We start from the raw sequence: 20,941 nt of genomic DNA on the forward strand, positions 1-20,941 counted from the left end.
TGTAAAGAAAGTCATCTTGTTCTATGGCATTACAAAAATTCATCATCACGCACATAATTTGCATTATATTACATTCACGCAGTGTGGTAATTAGTTTGGTCAACTGTTATCTTTCCCATCTAGCGCTGATAAAGAGGATGAAAAGATAAAAATGAAGAACGAGAGGATCGAAAGGAAACGCAAAGAAAGAATGGAAAAAGTGAAGCGTAAGGACTGCATTCTTTCCACTTGTTCGTGATCCATGCTTTTAATGTTTTTGACATTTTGTATTCATTTCTGGGGCAGAAACTCAAGTGGAGAAACGTGTCTGCGAGCTGGACAGAGATATCAAGAATAGTCTTGGCATCAATACCAGGGTGAGGACCTTCTTGCTGCTCTTGCAAATTGGTCTGCAAGCGCTTGATGACTGGCTTTATTTTTATGCGCTCTCCACACGTTTGAACCAACGTGGCCAAAGTATGCGGAGCTAGATTGGCATGCAATGCTCGTCATTCTACCTCGCTGTGTGTGTCTTCTTTTTCTGTCCTTGTCTTGGTGCGCTACATTTTGTTCCCTTCGATCATGTACCAACAAGCCCAAGTATCTGCCATTCTACCTCGTTATGTGAAGTATGGCCATGTTGCGTGGTTTGAACACAAAACTTGTGCATGTCTTTAAGAATAAAGTGATTAGGAATTGCATTCATGATGGGGTGAACCTGACGTAATTTTATAACCTTCAAATTCAATTAGAAGCATTTAATTTTTTTTATTTTCTTTGAGAGTTCTCTTCTATCGCCATAATCTTCAATACTGTGTTTATGCTTGCTCATAGCATTATGCATTAAAATCCACGTTACTTAAACCTTGCCTATTTGAGCTTCTTTTGTGGCATATCTTTATTGCACTTTACTCAAAAAAAAGCTTAAGAATTCATATAAATGCATGTCAGAAAGAGCTCATTCATGCTTTTGTATCTAATCAAAACATTTGCAAGCTTTTTCCCCTTGGGTTCCTTTTTCAGCATTACCATTTTATGCGTTATCATAAGGCTTCATTGTATCTGATGCATTGCTGAGGTTTCCCAAATGCATATTCAGGGCTTCGTTTGCAGTGATACACAGTTTTACTAATTGTAATTCTTCTCCAGGATGTAGGTGCTGCACTCCAGGCCTTCGATGAACTTGACAAGCTTCCTTTGACGCATTCTCTACTTTTGAGAGAGCAAGACATTATTCACACTGTGAAAAAGGTAACTATGTTTGTCATTTCTACCTGAGTGTTTGCAGTGTTTGGCTTTGATATCCATCGCTTTGGCATGAGCTGACTGCTTTATGTTTAATCCGTTAACACTCAACCTCTCCAATGCGTGGCTTTCCTAGTGTACACTGCATCTTACTTCATATGTGAACTTTAGCCACAAGTATTTTGTCATGTTCCCAGCATGCGACGCTCTAAATACTGATGGTTGAAAGCGCTATAAAATTCCTGTGAACCAAAAGCTAGCATGTATGCCGGGAGTGCTGGCTAGTGCTCAAGAGTTCAATTTCATGTCTTGTGGACGTGGGAAAAAGGAAGCAAGATTTGCAGTGCAATAATTGCTTTTCAAGGTTGTTTGTTACTTCACTGCATTCTGAAGACACGTAATTGGTGAATACCTCATTGACCACTTAATCTGTTAGAGACTGTGTGTTTTAAACCTTATCTACTGGGAAAAACTGCTCAGAACATCATTGTGTGGCAGGGTGGAAGCAGCCGAGATGGGGTGGGCAGATGCTCTTTATTTGGTCTTCATTTGGTGGTAGAGGAAGGTTTAAGTTTTGTTCGACATGTGTATTTTTTTTTTTTAGCAAGAACTTTTATTTTTGAATGTTGCTGCATTACCTCACATAGTATTTACAAGGGTCTCAAAACACATGGACAACATGTGGCCCACTGAGCCATGTGATGCAGCTCGCAGGTTCCAAAACTTACAGCCTTTGTTCTGAAAGCGTGTGCCAGCTGCAAGAGTTGGCTTTGCCTCTAGACTCAGTTCAGCTAAAATCAGTTGGAAGACCTCCTCTCCAGGCGATACACATTTTTTGTGGAAATAAAAATAGCATTGAGGAAATGCAGGGATACAATTTTGGACAAAGCAGTATAGTTCAAATTCCATTGTGGCTCCACTTGTCTGTGAAACAAAAACTGTGCGCCCTGAGGCAGACCCCTCTCTGCACTGCTTCATGCCCCTTTCTCTTGATCTAGCTTCCCAGGTGAATGAGGGAGATTAGTCACAAAGGTGGGACATCCCTCCCAGCAGTGATGATCATCTGGACTGCGCTCAAATGTAGTCATGCGTAGTCACTCGCGTATGGTCATTGACAGCTCAATGGACTCTGATGTTTTGTTTCTTTAACCTAGGTGACGCAACTAGTAAAAATGTCTTAAAGGGTCGTTAAGATGCGGATACCTAATATCACTGTGGTTTAGGACTACTTTTCAACCTTGTTTACAACCATTTTACAAGGCAGGAGACTCAAACAGGGCTCATGTTGAGTACAGAAGCCATCTAGAGCGAATATTGTGTAGGAAAAAAAAATTTAAATTGAAAGCTTAGTAATATTGAGCTAATTGTTCAAACCGAAACAAAAGCTTATTCAATACTAGAACTATACCACACATTCTAGTTTTATGATGCTTAATTTCTAGGCTGTAGAAAGTTCTGTAATCATTTGTACTGATCATGAAGCAATATTACAAAAATATTCAAATTTCAAAAGCAGTTAAGAACAAACTAATGAAGATAAATTAGCTGAAACTTAGCACACTATGCTAGTATAATATTTGGACCATGTGGTGGAAATATTGCTTCTGTGCACCTCTATAAACAGCAGATATTCATGCCTAAAATAGCCAAATTTTGATATAGTAAGAGGCCGCTGGTCAAACAAAATTAAATGAACATGTATTTCAATCCCATTGATTACTAGATAAATATCGTTTCTACATGTAGGCCAAACAAAAGTGTCACATGTTAAGCAGTTTTTTCAGAACAGTTCACTGAAATTGGTTATACCAATGACACTGCTGAATTTGTTGTCTGCAGTATCACTTGTGAACTTGATAATAATGCTACACTATAGGGGTGTGCATTAGTTGGCACAGTGTACATTAAGCCTTTGCATGATGCCTGCATTGTGCGTTTTGAACTAGAACAACGCACAGAGCGCTCGCACACGCATAGCCTAATATAGAGAATTCGCACGGCTAGAGTGGGACCCAAGCCTTAATCTATGTGAACTTCAGACAGATGTTAGTTGCCTTGAAGAGCAGGGTGCCGGAGAACTCATCTTGGTTTTCGTCTCTGTCTAAATGTTTTTACTTTAAATGATAACTGAGTGCTATATCTATTAACCGATGTACCGTTAACGCGACAGCGTTAAAGGTCCTGTTACTCAGAAAATGCGGCACCGGCGTTGTGTGTGAAAAATCATGGATGCAGCATTTAGGCAGAATCGAGCACGCACGGCTTTTCTTTTCCAAAAAGAATTGGGGGGGGGGGGGGGTCTATGAATGTGACATTTGTACTACTTTTATTTGTTGTGTGTGTTCTTTTATATATATATATATATATATAATTTCCCGGCTTCTCTCCCGCTAGGGACACCTTTAAGCAGCGGAATCCTATTTGTAGGTTTTCAAACCTCGAGTCATGCTTGGCAGTATTCTTAATCTGCAGTGATTGATATCGATATACTGAAAGATTAGATATATAATTGATCGTGCTGTTTTGCCCACACCCTCAACATGCTTAGATCACTTCTGTTCATTGCATCTGTTGCAATACCACATCCTAGTGCTAATTTAGCTCATATTGGAAGGGTACAGTAAAAGTTATTTATTGTCATCTAACATTAGGTGGCATTGTGTCGTTTTCATCTGAGGTTAGCTCAATGTTGATTCAGCTACCTGCTGGTCACTTTCGAAGACTAAATGGTCTCATTTGAGTAGCAAATTAATGGCAGTTTTGTTCTGGTCTGGGAGCCGAGTCCTAAGCCTGGTTGCCTTAGAAGGAACCTAGAACATACTGAATTTCTAGTTGCTGTGTATTTCTGGGTGCAACCGATTAAAGCCAATGCACAGGTTGTGCATTGTCACATGGAATGCGGTAGTTCGACCTGCAGCCATCTTGGGGCAAATTATGCTTTTAGGAGGCTTGTTCCTATCAACATTGGCCGTTTTATATACAATTTAGTTTGCCGTGCTCAGTTACAGCTACATTTCATTATTTTAAAAGTTACAACAGTAACTAACACAGCTTTACCCATTTCTTTCCAAGCTTGTGTGCCAGTTAACAGACTCCTTTTTTGGGCTGTTTAATGGCAAGCAAGGTAAAGTGTGTTCTGCTGGTACTTGTCGCAGCATGAGCAATTTTTTAAATGTTTCTGGTTGTAATGACAGGCTCTGCAAGGATGTTTTGTGCGACTGTGATGCTATGAGAAAGATGGAGCTAGCAGGCTATCTGTAAAACGCTGCAATTGCTGGGCCAACTCATAATCTGCTCCGCTCTGACTTACACAGGCTGAAGTCAAGTCCTTCTGATATGGAGTTGTACAATACACAGTGTTTATTTGTAGGATTTGACTTTCAGTTCAACCTTTTCAGTACACGCCTATAAGTCCACTGCTTTGTTATTTCTTATTTCAGTAATGAAATTGAGATATTAAAAAAAAAAGTATTTGAGTTGGGCAGCTTCTGAGATGCTTTGCAACTTCAGTGGTATCGTGGGTTTTATAAGTTTTTGCTGTCAGTATAATTGACTGGTAATGCTTTTCATTAAAATTGAAAAAAAAAATTTTTTTTTTTTTTTTCTTGATTTTAGTGTTATCAAAGTCTAGTACCTTCTTCAGTCTTGTGGTAGTAACTACTTGAGACTTGAAAAGGCATTCCTCGTTTGTCATTTAAGGGCGAACTTTATTTTTTTTTTTAGCACGAGTGGAGGTAGAAAGAATCTGAAAGAAAGAAAGAACCAAAATTTTATTTATGCAGAAATAATAGTAATCAAGTATCAGTTTAGTACAGTGAAAGCTCATTAATTCGACTCCCGTTAATTTGGAAAATCGGATAATTCGACCTTCGCCTGGTCCCCAGAATTATGTATAGGAGTCTATGGGACAAAACTCTCGTTAATTCGGACGGATTTGACCGCACAACGGATAATTCGGACAACTTCGGGCAGCTACCGAGGCTCGAAAACGAAAATAAGACGAACGCGGCGCAATAGCGATACCCAAAAGCAGCATCGCCATGGACATCAATTAATCAACTTGGCTCGACTTGTGGCTGGATGGGTGCTTTTTCTTGTTTTTTCACGAGTCGACGTTACTGGCGGTGCCATTTTGTCGTTTTGCTGCTGTCGGTGCGCTACGCTGTTGTATTGAAGACTGCTCGCTTTAGTGCGGCTCATTGCTTCTGTGTTGTGCGCTGGTATCACCTTACTCGCCCCCGATGGCAACACCGGCGAAACGGCCGAAGAGCTACGAGGCCAAGGACTTGGCTACTTAAGTGGAATTTTTGCGGGCCCTTAGGAACGGGCTCTCCCGACAAGAAGCAATGAAAAAATATGACGTTAAAAGGAGTACTTTAAGCACATATGTAAAAAATAAAGAACAGATTCTTCAGGCGTTCGAAAGCGAGAAGTTCCAAGCGTCAAGAAAGCGTCTGCGAACAGCAGCTCATCCGGAGTTGGAAGAAGCCTTGCTTCGGTGGGTGGTCAACTCGCGTGATGCAAACCTCCCATTGAGTAGACCCCTCATCATGGCGCAGGCCGAGAGGTTTGCACTGATGATGCATATCGATGGATTCAAAGCGTCAGAAGGGTGGCGTGCGCGCTTTAGAAGCAGACATGGTCTCGTTTTCAAGACTGTGTGCGGCGAAAGAGGTGCCGTCAACGAAGATGTTGCCAACAACTGGAAGAAAGCTCAGCTGCTGGAACATATCGCAGCATATGATCCAAATGACATTTTTAATGCTGATGAAACAGCAGTTTTCTTTAAGGCATTGCCTGACAAGACTGTGACAATGAAAGGAGGTCCCTGCATCGGAGGAAAAAGGAGTAAAGAACGAGTCACCGTTCTTTTAGCCGCAAACATGACAGGGACAGAGCACTTGCTGCTTGTCGTCATTGGAAAGGCACAAAAGCCACGGTGCTTTAAGAACGTGCCTGCTCTTCCGGTGGAGTACCGGGCTAATAAAAAGGCCTGGATGACATCTGAAATTTTTCACGGCTGGATACAAAAGTTAGACCGACAGTTTTCCGCGAAGAACCGCAAGGTGTTAATTGTCCTTGACAACTGTAGTGCACATAACAGTGCCACCGAACTGAACAACATTGAAGTTGTTTTTTTGCCGCCCAACACTACATCGGCCCTCCAACCGATGGACCAAGGTATAGTTCAGTATGTGAAGACTAGATACCGCAGGAGCATGCTGGAACGCATGCTACTGTGCAATGAAGTCGGTAAGCAGTATGACGTGGATCTTCTGAGCGCGGTCAACATTCTTGCCTACATTTGAAAGAACACGCCTGCGCACGTCATCCCTAACTGTTTTCGACACAGTGGCTTCGTTTTGCCCGAGTCCTGCAATGACACAGTGGCAGAAGTGTCGCCAGACGACAATGCAGATGACTGCCCGGATTTCGGAGGTGTGCTGCCGGATGCGGTGACACTCGCCGATTGCATCAGCATTGATGACGGCGTTGCTACAGCCGACTCTCTAACTGAGGAAGAAATCATCCGGGACGTACTGCACGGCGAAGATTCGGAGGAGGAAGAGGGGCTACGGGAGGAACAGCCTCGGCCCCCTCGCACTGTGGAGGAAGCAGCAGAGGTCCTCGTTGTGTTAGAGGAATTTTGTTGGGGCGCTGCAGATGGCATGCGTGCTGCTGAGCACTGGAAGGACTGAGGAAAATAGTATCCGTGCGGGTTTCTGCGGGAAAGCAGACAAGCATCCGTGATTACTTTAAGTAATAAAGGTATGTTGAGATAAAATAGTGCGTGTGTTTTTTGTTCTCTCGATAATTCGGACATATCTTACGGTCCCTAGAAGTCCGAATTAACAAGCTTTTACTGTATACCCTTTTTGTTTTCTTTAACAATGTGTACCAAATCAACTCATGATCCGAGAGCAGCTACAGCTGTTGGATGAATAATGCTCTACAGTCTCGGCACACTGTATTTTTCCATGCCACGTCTTGTAGAAATGCAGCAAGATGGCGAGATATTTATTGAACATGTTACTTTGTGCTTAGCCTCACAATGTTTAGGTGCCAGGAATCTTTGACATGCAAACCACTTTTGGGGTGTTTGCAGTTTAGGCATCCGAATTTATTGTGTCATTTGTAATCAGCTTGTTCTTGCATCAACTTTCTTTTTTCTTTTGTATTCACAAGTATTGTATTTGTATTTGTATTGTATTTTGCCATACTTTGTACTTCTTTTCAGTGCACTAAGTTTACAGGGGATGACAGAATCAAGAAGAAGGCCGAGTATCTTCTGAACAAATTCAAGAACATGCTGATTGTGCCAACAGCAGAGGCTGAGGGGGTGAGACCCAGCGTTGCATTTTCGTGATGACATTTGCTAGGCCTTACATAACTATTGTTGCTCTGTACCATAGAGAGTACCTATATGCAAATGTCATGTTTTTAAACAAAGGTGGCGCAGCAATCGGCAGCGACAAGGGTGTAGGCAAAAATGCGGTGTGCATACACTGCGCCAAGCAACGCTGTCTTCGAAACCAACTCGCGCGTACGAAATTTCAAAATGTGCGCGTATTTTGTGTTAAGAAATGTTTGTTTATTTCTAGAGAGTAGTTCTTTTCAACCTATTCGCCAGATGCAATTACCACACGGAGGGCTGTATCAGTTTTATTCTCCGTGGCAACAACAGTGCGGCTCCGGTGGGCAGCTGTAAAATTGGCTTATGAAATCAAATGAAAATGAGAAGGTGCAGGGTAAAAGTAATACCAGTCGTCTACACTCGTCATCTTCCTGGCCTATTCCTAGCACATGCAAGGAGGAGGATGGTGTCATGATCGGCTGGAAGAATCTGTTTCATATGACGAACCTTTTGATAAGATTTCTGCTTTTGCAAACACTTTCACTCTAGGGAACGTAGAGTATTACCGGCAACCGAACTCTTACAGCTTTTTTGTTTTTTAATAGGAACTCAAAATATCGAGTTCTTTTCATTAAAATAAGTCATTTGTTGAAACTGGCGAAAGTCAAAAGAAAAGCGCGCTGCTTCACAAGTCCAGTGCTGTTTCGGGAACATTGTGCTTATAACGGCTCGGTGAGACCGTTAAAGGAAACTGACAGCAGTTTTTATGTCCTTTTCTGTACGAACAGATGCTCGGGCAAAAGTGTAGGTGAATAGGATTTGACATCAGGGCTTCTCTGCATTTGACGGAATATCGCGTCTAAACTTGCGTTTACAACAAAACCTACACAGGCTGCAAGCGCTTGTTCTTATGCTATTCGTGACGTTCCCGAAGGGCAAATATGAGGAGTAAGAGCTGCAAACGGGCTGTAGAAGTTGCAGTGTAGAAGTGCAGTACAGGTTAACCGCGAGAAAGTTGCTCGTCGCCAAAGCTGGCTTTCATCTCTATCCGACCGCAAAAAACTTCTGAAAGCAGGTACCGTTTTCTTTCTTCTGACTCACAGTGCAGCTAACCGCCCCGCAGCTAGCCGGAATATCGCGAAATAATCTCAAGAACACCGTCAGTGCTGCATGTTCAATGCAGATAGCCCGAGCTTTTGACTACACCACGAAAGTCACTGCTGTTGCCAGCGTCACCGCATATCCACTGGCGTCGCAGGCTGACGCCGTCTATTGGCTGTAAAGTCTTGTTGGCTCTTTAAGGCGTTCAACTGCCAGTACAATGCTTTTCTGCTCAGCTTACCATTGATTTTGCCATTTTCAGTGTTTGGCAGTAGAACCTTTCGTAATTTGCAAAAATATATATATATATAGTATGTAGTACATCTTTACTCCCCTGTGTTATCATCATATCAGTACTGCACCTTCTAGGTTCCCGGACAGTCCTGTATAAAGCAAAAAACTTAGCATCCCTTATTTGGGTATTTGTGTGTTAAGTATACATTTTTTATCACCAGTAGTTTAGTTAAATTGGCTTAAAATTAATTTTAGAATCCCTTTCTTTATACTAACTAGCTTAGGTTCGTTTCTCTTATTTTCAGATGAAAGAGTCAAGAAGGCATGCAGAGCACAAGGACCATAAGAAGATGGACACAACTAAAGAATGTAACTGTCTTTACATAATCTAAGGAATATTGTTTTGCATAACTCCAGCTTTGCAACATATAATGTAACATACTGTTAATTACAACACACTTAGCTATATATCTAGAAAACATCTATGGCTCTTCTGTGGACCTCTGGGTTGATTATATGGCCCTTTCTCACTATGTGCCTGTTTTACCTGGCTAAAAACACTTTTTTTTTTTTTTTTTCTTTTCTGAGAAAAAAAATTGTCCACTGAATTAAAACTGCTTAGGTGTACACCAATAGGGATTTCATGCTTCGAAGTGGATGCTGTTGTAGTCTAGCTTTTGGGATCTGTGGAGAAAATACTTTTTCAGCACACTGCAGTTTACTTGCAATGTCAACTGCTGATACCAGTGCCTGTGTTTAGTTTGGCCTTTCTTGCTTATAGAAGGTGCCATTTTCTGTGAAGGTGACATCTTTGTCATCAGAATATTGTAACCTGTAGGGACAAGCTAACTTCAGCTTGTCTTCGTGACCCTCTGTGCAGTAAATGGCATGCTGCTGAGGGAGACTGGTTTCCTTCGCTAAATTATAACTGGCTGGCTCACACATAAAAAGAAATGGTATATAATGGGTCTTGAAAACTTGTACTGCAGTATACCTTTTTTTTTTTTTTTTTAACAAAATAAATTAAGTTCAGCATCATTTCCAGCTGTACTTAAATTTATTTTGTAAAAAAAAAAAAAAGTAAAACTGCAGTACAGCATTGTTTCCAGAAACCAGCAGTGGCGTAAAGGTAGAACATCCACCTCGCAAACAAGGGGATTGTGGTTCAAATCCAGGTGTTGCACAATTATCCGCTGGATTACAAAAGAAAAGTTTAAAAAATCTGTGTGTTGATGAAATTTCATAAACAGGTTTGTGGTGCGACTTGCCGGTGAACACCTCTGGAAACACACTGCCTCACCAGAGCAGGATTTGGCCACCCTGGTATAGTCATCATCATCATCATCAGCCTGACTATACCCACTGCAGGGCGAAGGCCTCTCCCAGATTTCTTCAATTAACCCGGTTCTGGGCTAGCTGCATCCACTTGGCCCCTGCGAACTTCTTAACCTCATCCACCCATCTAATTTTCTGCCGCCCCCTGCTACGCTTTCCTTCCCTTGGAATCCAGTTTATTACCCTAAGTGACCATCGGTTATCTTTTCTTCGCACTACATGTCCTGCCCATGCTCATTTCTTCTTCTTAATTTCTACTAGAATGTCAGTAACTTGAGTTATTTCTCTGACCCACTCTGCACGCTTCCTATCTCTTAATGTTGCCCCTACCATTTTTCGTTCCATAGCCCTCCGAGTTGTCCTCAACTTAACTAGAACCCTCTTAGTTAGCCTCCATGTTTCAGCCCCATAGGTGAGTACAGGTAAGATGCAATTGTTGTAAACTTTCCTCTTGAGCGATACCGGTAAGCTGCTAGTCATAATCTGCGAGTGCTTGCCAAATACGCTCCATCCCAATCTTATTCTTCTTGTTATTTCGTTTTCATGGTCCGGATCTGCGGTTACCACCTGTCCTAAGTAGATATATTTGCCTACTTTCCAGTGCATCGCTACCTAACGTAAACTGCTGTTCCTTCCCGAGGCTGTTGAACATTACCTTAGTCTTCTGCATATTGATTTTTAAGCCTACCTGTCTACTTTTCCTGTCTAGGTCATCAATCATTATTTGCAATTCATCCCCCGAGTTACTTAGCAAGGCAATGTCATCAGAAAATCGCAGATTACTGAGGTATTCTCCATCTACCTTTATCCTTAACTGCTCCCATTCCAAGTCTCTGAATACTTACTCTAAGCAAGCTGTAAATAGTACTGGTGTAGTAATTCGCCACAACTTCCTATAAATACTCTAACAAAACCTCAGTCCCCAGCGGCTGCAGAACAACTGACAGTAGCGCGATCAAAACTGTAACACTGCGGAGGGTGCTAAGAATGTCTGGCTGCGGAGAGGCCACCAATGAAAACTGACTCTGGCACCCTTTAACGCTAAAGCCCTAGCTAGTGAGGCCAGTTTAGCAGTCCTCTTGAGGAACTAATGGGCATGAAATGGGATATCATAGGGCTTAGTGAGGTCGAGAGGCCAAATGAGGCATATACTGTACTGAAGGGTGGGCATGTATTGTGTTATCGAGGTTTACCGTAGAGATGAGAACTAGGAGTAGGGTTCCTGGTCAATAAGCATGTAGCTGGCAACATAGATGAATTCTATAGCATTAACAAGCAAGTGGCAGGCATCGCAATCAAGCTTAATAAGCAGTATAAACTGAAGATTGCACAGGCCTGTAGTCATGATGATCAGGCAGTAGAAAGCTTCTACGAAGATTCAGCAATTGGGAAAGTAAAAATGCAATATACTGTACTCATGGGCAACTACAATGCCAAGGCAGGCAAAAAGCACACTGGAGGCCAGGCTGTGGGTGACTATGGCATTGGTTCTAAGAAGAGCAGGGGGAGTTATTAGTTGAGCTTGCAGAGCATAATAACTTAAAGATCATGAATACCTTCTTCAGCAAACAGAATAACCAGAAGTGGACATGGAAAAGTCCTAACAGGGATACTAAAAATGAAATTGAATTCATACTGTGTTCTAATCCCGCCATTATGTAGGATGTAGAGGTAATCTGAAAGGTGTTATGCGGTGACCACAGGATGTTCACTGCATCCACAGGTCCTGAATTATGGTGAATTCGAGTGGGAGAGCAGGCGCACTCGAGAGCACTAGTGCTCTCAGACAAGCAGGTGCCCTCCATTGGGAGAGCAGGAGTAGAATCACTGGCTTCCAATGGTAGAGGAGGAGTGCTTTTCCTCCGCTGAGAGCACCCGAGTGCACTCCCGGCTGCTCCCTCGTCTAAAGCAAGAGTAGAGGAAGTCGCATGTCATAGTGTCAAATTTGCGGCTTTTTTTCTTCTTCTTTTCTCATGAGTTGGCGACGCTCAAAATGGTGGCTGCAAAGTGTCGGCGAGTGGAAAGCATTGCTCATGTGCTGTATGCATGTTTGAGAGTTGCTGCTGACGTCGAAAGGGCCAAAGGAGGCAGATCGCTGCGCTGTGAGAACAAAGGCATACAAAACAAGCGGTTCTACACAGAGCGTTGGCCTCTCCTCTGGTTGCAACTGCCACCACTGCGGGCAAGCGGAGAATGCTGGGGAGAGAATTGCGGTCACATGGTCGTGGCGCTCTGCTCTCTACACACAGAGAGCGTTCCCGTGGGAGGACAGTTACACCCTCGCTCAGCGTGTGTACTGCTCTGTACTGCTCAGCGCCTCTGCTCTCGTCCCCCCAACCGAATGCGCCATTAGTAGTAGGCGAATACGACTATTTAGTACAGGTAATAACCGCAGATCTGGACCATGAAAGAAAAATAACCAGGAGAATAAGATTAGGATGGAGCGCATTTGGCAAGTACTCGCAGATTATGACTAGCAGTTCACTGTGTCCCTCAAGACGAAAGTATATAACAGGTGCATCTTACCTGTACTCGCCTATGGGGCTGAAATGTGGAGGCTAACGAAAAGGGTTCTCGGGGTGTCTAGCAACCAGGAATTGTCAGGGAAAATGGCACAATATATTCTGCAGTGCATTTTCATTTTAAGCTGGCGCGCAGCAAATATGTTATCCATGTTGTTGTTGTTTTTTTTTTTGTGTGTGTGTGTGTGTGTGTGCTGTCTTGCCAGCGTGCGGTTGCGCCCTCAAGGCGAGGCACGATATATTACTTTGACGCCAGCGCATGGCTGAGCTGCCACAATAGAAGAACTAGTACACACATGAGGTGGGTAAAATGTGTGGAAGCGCCGCATGAGAGTTGGATTTGATTGGCTCGGCTGTTTGCGGGGTGGGCAACTCGCGTGCTCTGAGGCTCGCATCAGGGTGCTTTTAATTTTCAGTAATATTTGACTTTCTTAACGGCTATTAACACTAATGACAGCCTTTTCACTGTTGTAAATTGCAGAATATGATTAATAAATAGCTTCTTGTGGGAATTATTAGTCTATGCTCATTATCTTCAGCAGCTACGTTTTTGAGCCTCTTCACTCGTCGGAGAATTTGAGCTGAAATAATCGGGGGAAACCTGAAAAAGTCGGGGATATTGAAAATAGTGGTTTGCTAGACACCCTGGTTCTATTTAAGCTGAGGACAACACAACTATGAAACGGAAAATGTTAGGTGTAATTTAGGAGACAGGAAGCATGCAGAGTGGATCAGAGAAATAGCTCGAGTTAATGACATTCTAGTGGAAATCAAAAAGGAGAAATGGGCATGTGCAGGGCATGCGAAGAGAGCTCGAGTTAATGACATTCTAGTGGAAATCAAAAAGGAGAAATGGGCATGGGCAGGGCATGCGAAGAGAGGATAACCGATGGTCGCGAAGGGTAACAAATTGGATTCCAAGGGAAGGAAAGCATAGCAAGGGGAGGCAGAAAGTTAGGTGGGTGGATGAGGTTAAGAAGTTCACAGGGGTCAAGCGGGTGCAGGTAGCACACGATCGGGTTAATTGGGGTAACGTGGGAGAGGCCTTTGCCCTGCAGTGGGTAAAATTCGGCTCATCATGATCATCTTCATCATTTTCAGTCATGCCAAGCTAATGAACCAGACGTTCATAGGGAAAAAATTGGTGACAACATTTGATATTAGGGAATGAAATTGCAGGAACCTTGCCAGTGTTAATTTCACACCGCTAACATCAGGTGGCCTTACCATTTATTTGGCTGATGTATATTGTAGTCTTCTGGTCTAGAGTCACTATGGATGATGTCACACTTGAATTTGTTTTATAGAAAATACTATGCAAATGCCACGCACAGTAAGGGTAAGTGGTTTGACCAGGAAGTGCATTAAAAGTTTTCATACTGAGGCCAGTTGGCCGCGCAGTGTTTCTGCATTTACTTTCACTAACAGTCAAACTTGCTCTAGTTTGTTAATTGTAAAGGTGCTGCTAAAAAAAATAGGTACTAGCATGTTAAAAGGGTGCCAAAATACACAAGTGCATATATGTGCAATGTAAATGACTTAGCATTTACCGTGTATGCGAAACCATGTTTCACACTTCACACAGGAAAATCATTGCTTGAATGGCTAGGGTACTACAACTTTATGCAGTGCGTTTTGACAGGGACTTGGAACAGCTAGCGGCCAAGTTCTTATTGGGTGTGTCACTTGTTTCTTTCAAGCATCCAAGCAGGTGGCTGAAGAGCAGCTCACTGAGAAGCAGGACAGCACTGCAAACATCGAGGATGCACAACCTGAAGACTCAAAGGCAGGACAAGACCACCTCCAAGAGGAAGTGTCAACACCAGCATGAGTGTATACTGGCCAGTTTTATATGACTTGCCAAGTTACCATGTTCTGTGCCATTCTTCTTCTTTCTTAAAAAGAAAGCTAAGAGGAACTTGGGCAAGGACACATTGTACAGTCTGAATGCATGGGAATTTTTTGCCGAATTGAGAGGAGTGAATGAGGATATCTGTGTAGCAAACCCACCTAGTGAAGCAATGTACTAACCTAGTATTGTGGAACGCATCTATCAATAAACTGTTCTCATCGTTAAAACACATGTGACAAAAGCTGGGAGTATACCCCGCCAGGTTGGCGCAGTGGTTAGGGCACTCAACTACTGTGCCCAAGGATGCGGAATCGAATCCCTGCCTCGGCGGCCGCTTTTTCGGTGGATGCGAAAAGCTAGGCGCTCGTGTGCTGTGCAACGTCAGTGCATGTTAAAGAACCCCACGTGGTTGAAATTTCCAGAGCCTTCCACTACAGCGTCTCTCATAACCTGAGTCGCTTTGGGATGTTAAACACCAGAACCTAACCAAAAGCTGGGAATATAAGTGTAGTCATGTTAACCTACACTTTTGGTAAGAAACTTTATGCTGAGGTGTGTGAAGTAGTTGACTCAATAGCTGAGACTTGAAGGAAATTGAATGTTTGTTTAATTCAAGTGTACTTGTCTTAATACTTTCGTTGCAGGCAGGACCATGCCATCACTTTAAATACAGTTAAATCGAAGAAGGCATATCTCAGTCATTAATCCGATAAAGTCTATTATTATGTGATGTCGTGGCATCATATTTACAAAGTGTAAATGCGCTGAAAATGAAATCGCGTTTTGAAAGGATGTAACAGCCAACATAAACGAAGGACCAGGGAAGCTGTACTGTTATGTCATCTCTAAATGCAATACCAACTTGTCCACTATGCTATGTTGCTACAATGAAATTGCGGCCATCGCGACCACAGACACCAATACCACGTAGGAAAAGAAGCAACGAAAATTTTACCTCTGCAAGAAAATTTTACCTCGATCCCAGGGGACTAAATTTCTTTTCCAGCAAAGACGTTGCTTATCTTTGCTTGCTTGCGGTTTGTAAGCAACGTCTGCCGGGATTTTTTGTCTTGTCCGTATTTTTCTCGTGTTCCGGCAAACTGTCGTAGCAGATTAAGGGCAACCATAATTTGCCCCGGTTTTGGCATGCAGCACCGCTGTCAGCACTGGATCGATGGGCCGGCTTTCTACCGCTGGTGAAATCTCGTGAATTAACACCAATATAACTCGTGTTTCGTACCTTGCAGTTTGGCAGAAGCGGGACATAGTTTCTGCATGATGCTACCATTTGCTCACAGTCAATACATCTTTGAGCGTTTTTGTACACAATAGATCAAATACACTTTTTCACCTTCATTTTTCAGCAAAAGGTTCGTTAAATCGGGACGGATAGCGAAATTAGTTTCGTTGTTTCGAGTTACTCAAAGCATTGGGCCATATGAGTGTCTGAAGGAGAGTCGGGATATCGTTAATCGGATTTCATTAAATCAAGTTTTGACTAAACTGAAAGGTCGAGGTAAGCAAGTTTTGATTAGCAATGACCTAATCAGCAAAATAGTTTGTTGCATATCTTACATTGCATTCTCTTTTACTGCTACTGCTCCTGATGAAATGCACATATTCTGCAGCCAACAGTTTTAATGACACAATGCATACAAAGCTGTCAAAAACTTAAGCTTCTCAGATTGTTGTTTACCAGCCTTATAGTTTCCTTCTGCAAGACACTGAAAGTTGAATGCTTTTGCGTGATGCACAAGAATAAGATTACAAAAGGAGGAAAAAGCAGGCTGTGCACAACTTATTTGATAGACCTGGTGCAGTTAGACAGGTGAATACATCAGACAAATAGTTTAGTGTGGTTTCGGTTGGATTATAGGTGTTAATGTCCCAAGGGAACTGGCACGAGGCACTGTAATGAAGTGGTCCAGAATTTTAGACCAGCTGGGGTTCTGTGGTAAAACCAGATTAAATGGAGGGCCCTGGCTTGTGCCACTGGATAGAGAGAGAGAAAGCACGTTATTTGCACCCGTCAGAGAGTATGGTTGATCGGGTGAGAGACACAGCTCCCCCTATACGTTGGCTTCCGGCGGCGGCCTTGGCTCTGGCTAACCACATTGGACAGAAGGGTGGTCTTTCAGATAGTGCTGTGCAAGAAAGCTTGTTCACTGGTGTAACTGCAGAAGTCAGCCTTATGAAGGATGCCTGCACAGTTGAGATCTTGAACTCGACCTTTACGCCCCGTGCAATGCGGCCATCACGCTTCTGGTGACAGAATTGATAAGTAAATTCGGGAACGGAGCTGACCGCGTCGTCTGCTAACCATGTGTTCCTATGCAGTCGTCGCATTGAATTCGTTTTTGCATGGCATTTGCATCGTTCTTTAAACAGCATCCGCTGCTAATGCACTGTGACACAAACTACAAGGCATCTCCAGCAATCATTTTTTCTTGGGTAGATGTTCAAAAGCTATAAAAAAGTGCTGGGTAGTCTATTTACTTAGTCCCAGTTCAGCAAGCAATACTACCAAGAGCGTACTGTTTGAGTTCACTCGCATTAGCAACCTGCTTGTCATTCCTTACTTATATTTCGATATGAAAGCACAATATCGATGTGTCATTGTAAATTCTATGACAATCGCTTCCATTCGCTTTTAGGTACAGGTAACAATTTTTTGATCATTGCATAAACCTGTAATAGTTATTCAGTGTAGTGCAGCCTATTTTTGTGGCAAGTCATGCCGGTCCCAAAGGCAAAGTAAGGACATATGACGAGCGTCGGGTATGAGATTTAATGAATTAAACACTGTGTTCCAAGCGCATGGTACATGCACTGAATGGCGTATAAGTGGTGCTTGTTAAGATCTGTCTCTAAATATATTATTTTACCTAAGCGTACCAAAATACTTTGTTGGGCGCCTTGGTACACATTCATTATTAATGTGGATCCAAGCTGGAATTTACTGTTGAAGAACCAGTTGACGATCGGCTACAGTATTTAGATTTATTGATTCAGTTTGGTGAGGATCATGTTTGTTGGGAATACAACCCGAGATCGGTGAAGCCCTTGCTAAGCTCCAATTCGAGGCATTCCAAATTAGTGAAGAATGGGATGGTCAACACATGCTTGTTAAATGCGTTGGAAGAAATCTTACTACCACGGCATGGGCAAGAGTTTTGACAGACAATTGACAAGAATTGCAAAGGCCGGTTATCGGGAGTCTGTTATTAATAACAGACTCCCGATAAGGCTGTTATTAATAACAGCCTTATAGGAACGCACAGACAGAAATCCCTACCCAACATGGATGAGAAGAGGAAGGTTGCGGTGGTACTGTATGTGCACAGAATTTCACATGGCCTCAAAAATGTAGGCAAGAGGTATGGTGTTGACGTCGCATTGACCGCCCCGCTCGAGATGAAGAGGATTTGCCTGGCTATTCAAAGGGAAAGAGAATCGAAGAAGCAAGAATGTGGGGTGAAACATAGAGACCCATTTGTTGGATGCAAGACTGGTGTTGTGTACAGGCTTCCACTCTCTTGTGGAGCCTGTTATATAGGACAAACAGGACGATGTATTAACAAAAGACTACTGGAACACTGAAACAACTTGGAAAGTGGCAAGGACAAAACATTTCTGGTCTCACATAGCCATGCATGTGAAACAATGAAGGAGAAGACATGCACTCCTATGTTTGACCAGGTTAGTATTTTTTATCGCCACAAAGAAAAGATGACGAGAGAGATAGTTGAATCATATTTTATTTCAACGGACAATAAGTGTGTCAGCAAGACTTCTCTTGCTCTTTCAAGCAAAGAGATGTCTTTTTTGAGTGACTTTTTGTGCAGCAGGTGAACCCAGGGGTTGTTTCACGTGATTGTTTCATTTTCGTCATGTTTGTTTTTATCTGGGCCTTGGAGTAAAGGCTTACCCATAGTTGTGAGTCAGCGCTTGTACTGTGACTTCTTTTTATCTTGTCCTTTGTCTTCTTGTTCGCACTGTTTAAATAAAAACGAATGTGTACAAACTCGCCCATCAAAGTATTTTGGTAAGCCGTATTTCTTGTGCAACAGGCTCTTCGTGTTTCCTTCAGAACCTTTCGTTCGTTTAATGACCCTGAGGTGTTAGCGCCTGCCATCGCCGTTTGTGTCTGCCAAGTAAGAAAAACCTCTTGGTACCTCAAGCTCGGAACAGTGCTTCCGGAATTCCTGAAGACTTTTGGGTTCCTGAGGCCGTCTACTGGGCATTGCAGGAGACTGCCATATAATGGTGTCTGAGATGGGGAGGCAAGCCCGCCACTTCAAGGATTGTCTACGACTCATGTGTGAGTGCACTTATAGCAAGCAGCGTGCATGTCGCAAGTACACAGAGTGGAGTGCCCTGAGTGAACGATTGACGGAATTTCTGTGGAAGGTGGTTCTACCTCGGCTTCCACGAAAAAAGAAGATGAACGAAAATCAGGAAGGCAAGGTATTGAATTTCGCAGATGAAGAGATACGTTTAGATATTGATAAGATACTGAAGCTGGATCCTAAGCATGCTTTTGAGCCTAGAGTTGATGAGGCTGAACAGGTGACCATGTCACGCTGTATTGCAAATAGAGTTTAAGATTCTGATAGGTCGCAGTGCATCCATGAGTGCTTGGAAGTGTTAAAGCACACAAAAGAAGGATTAAAGGGGAAACAGTGCCCTATTAACTATATTGCCAAATGGGTGGCCTCGAGAGACCTCAGAGTTATACTATCAGATAAAGAAGGGTATTTTACTATTTTTTCTGAGAATCAGTTTCAAGAAAAAGCGAAGGCTGCAGTTGAGAAGAATTTCAAAAGGTTTCTTATGAAAGCGACCATGGTAAAAGAGAGGGCTATGGCTCTACTAGGTGATCTTGGGCTTGAACGGATACGTGAACAGATGAAACAATGCAAGCAATTACATTTGGAAGTATTCTTCTCGGCAAAAACCCATAAACGAGATGTTCCGTTCAGAGCCATCGTAGCACCTGGTCTCCCGATATTTGCAGAAACACCTTTCCTCGTTGACTTTATCAGACCCCCTAAGGCTACCCAACTCTGAAGCCATTATTGAATTCTTCAAAGAACACAACCCAAGAAAATGTGTTTGCTTCAGCATGGATGTCAAGAATTTGTATTATAGCCTCCCCCATGACTGCCTTCTTAAGCATGTTCAAATGTGCATTACTGAAGACAATAGTGAATGTGACTTCATTGACGCTTCAGGTGTAAGTACACAGAGTGGAGTGCCCTGAGTGAACGATGACGGAATTTCTGTGGAAGGTGGTTCTACCTCGGCTTCCACGAAAAAAGAAGAACGAAAATCAGGAAGGCAAGGTATTGAATTCATTGAATGAAGTTTCATTGAACTTTTGAGGTTCTACCTGGAGTCCACCTTCATAGGCTGGAAGGACAAGCTGTGTACGCAGAAGGCCGGAGTATGCATTGGGTCTAGTGTTGCAACGGTCTTGAGTGACATCTTAATGTACGTGGACAGACACCTGAAGGATAACTTGGAGGGCCTACATCATTCCACCTTCAGGTATGTGGAAGACTTTGTAGTATTCACAGAACGTGAAGGATTCAATCAACGAATGAGGGATATTATTGATGTTTTTACTGAGTGGGGATCCGGGCTAGAATTTACTGTTGAAGAACCAGTTGACGATTGGTTACAGTATTTAGATTCATTGATTCAGTTCGGTGAGGATCATGTTTGTTGGGAATACAACCCGAGATAGGTGAAGCCCTTGCTAAGCTCCAATTCGAGGCATTCCAAATTAGTGAAGAATGTGATGGTCAACACATGCTTGTTAAATGCGTTGAAGAAATCTTGCTACCACGGCATGGGCAAGAGTTTTGAAAGAAAAGTGACAAAAATTGCAGAGGCCAGTTATCGGGAGTCTGTTATTAATGAGGCCAGTTGCCGGGTACTGAAGAGCCTTATAGGAACGCACAGACAGAAATCCCTGCCCAACATGGGTGAGAAGAGGAAGGTTGTAGTGGTACCGTATGTGCACAGAATTTCACATGGCCTCAAAAATTTAGGTGAGAGGTATGGTGTTGACGTCACATTGACCGCCTCGCTCAAGATGAAGATTTACCTGGCTATTCAAAGGGAAAGAGAATCGGAAGAAGCAAGAATGTGGGGTGAAACATAGAGACCCATTTGTTGGATGCAAGACTGGCGTTGTGTACAGGCTTCCACTCTCTTGTGGAGCCTGTTATATAGGACAAACAGGATGATGTATAAACAAGAGATTACTGGAACACCGGAACAACTTGGAAAGTGGCAAGGACAAAACATTTC

The 20,941-nt window shown here is 42.8% G+C and overlaps 1 protein-coding gene across 2 annotated transcripts in view; it reads left to right on the forward strand.

The window, feature by feature from the left end:
- Positions 1 to 14,852, forward strand: part of LOC146184998 (uncharacterized) — a 96,434-nt gene extending 81,582 nt beyond the window's left edge. For both annotated transcript variants that reach the window (XM_084605943.1, XM_084605944.1), the window contains 6 exons: positions 124 to 206; positions 286 to 356; positions 1,129 to 1,230; positions 7,463 to 7,564; positions 9,220 to 9,283; positions 14,472 to 14,852. In XM_084605943.1, coding sequence (XP_084462069.1) covers positions 124 to 206; positions 286 to 356; positions 1,129 to 1,230; positions 7,463 to 7,564; positions 9,220 to 9,283; positions 14,472 to 14,602 — 553 coding nt within the window. In that variant the 3' untranslated portion in view covers positions 14,603 to 14,852. The remainder of the gene's footprint in view (positions 1 to 123; positions 207 to 285; positions 357 to 1,128; positions 1,231 to 7,462; positions 7,565 to 9,219; positions 9,284 to 14,471) is intronic.
- Positions 14,853 to 20,941: the final 6,089 nt, after the last annotated feature.

This window comes from Amblyomma maculatum, chromosome 6 (genome assembly GCF_055883805.1).
Source record: "Amblyomma maculatum isolate TAMU_Amacu chromosome 6, ASM5588380v1, whole genome shotgun sequence".
Lineage (NCBI taxonomy): Eukaryota > Metazoa > Arthropoda > Arachnida > Ixodida > Ixodidae > Amblyomma > Amblyomma maculatum.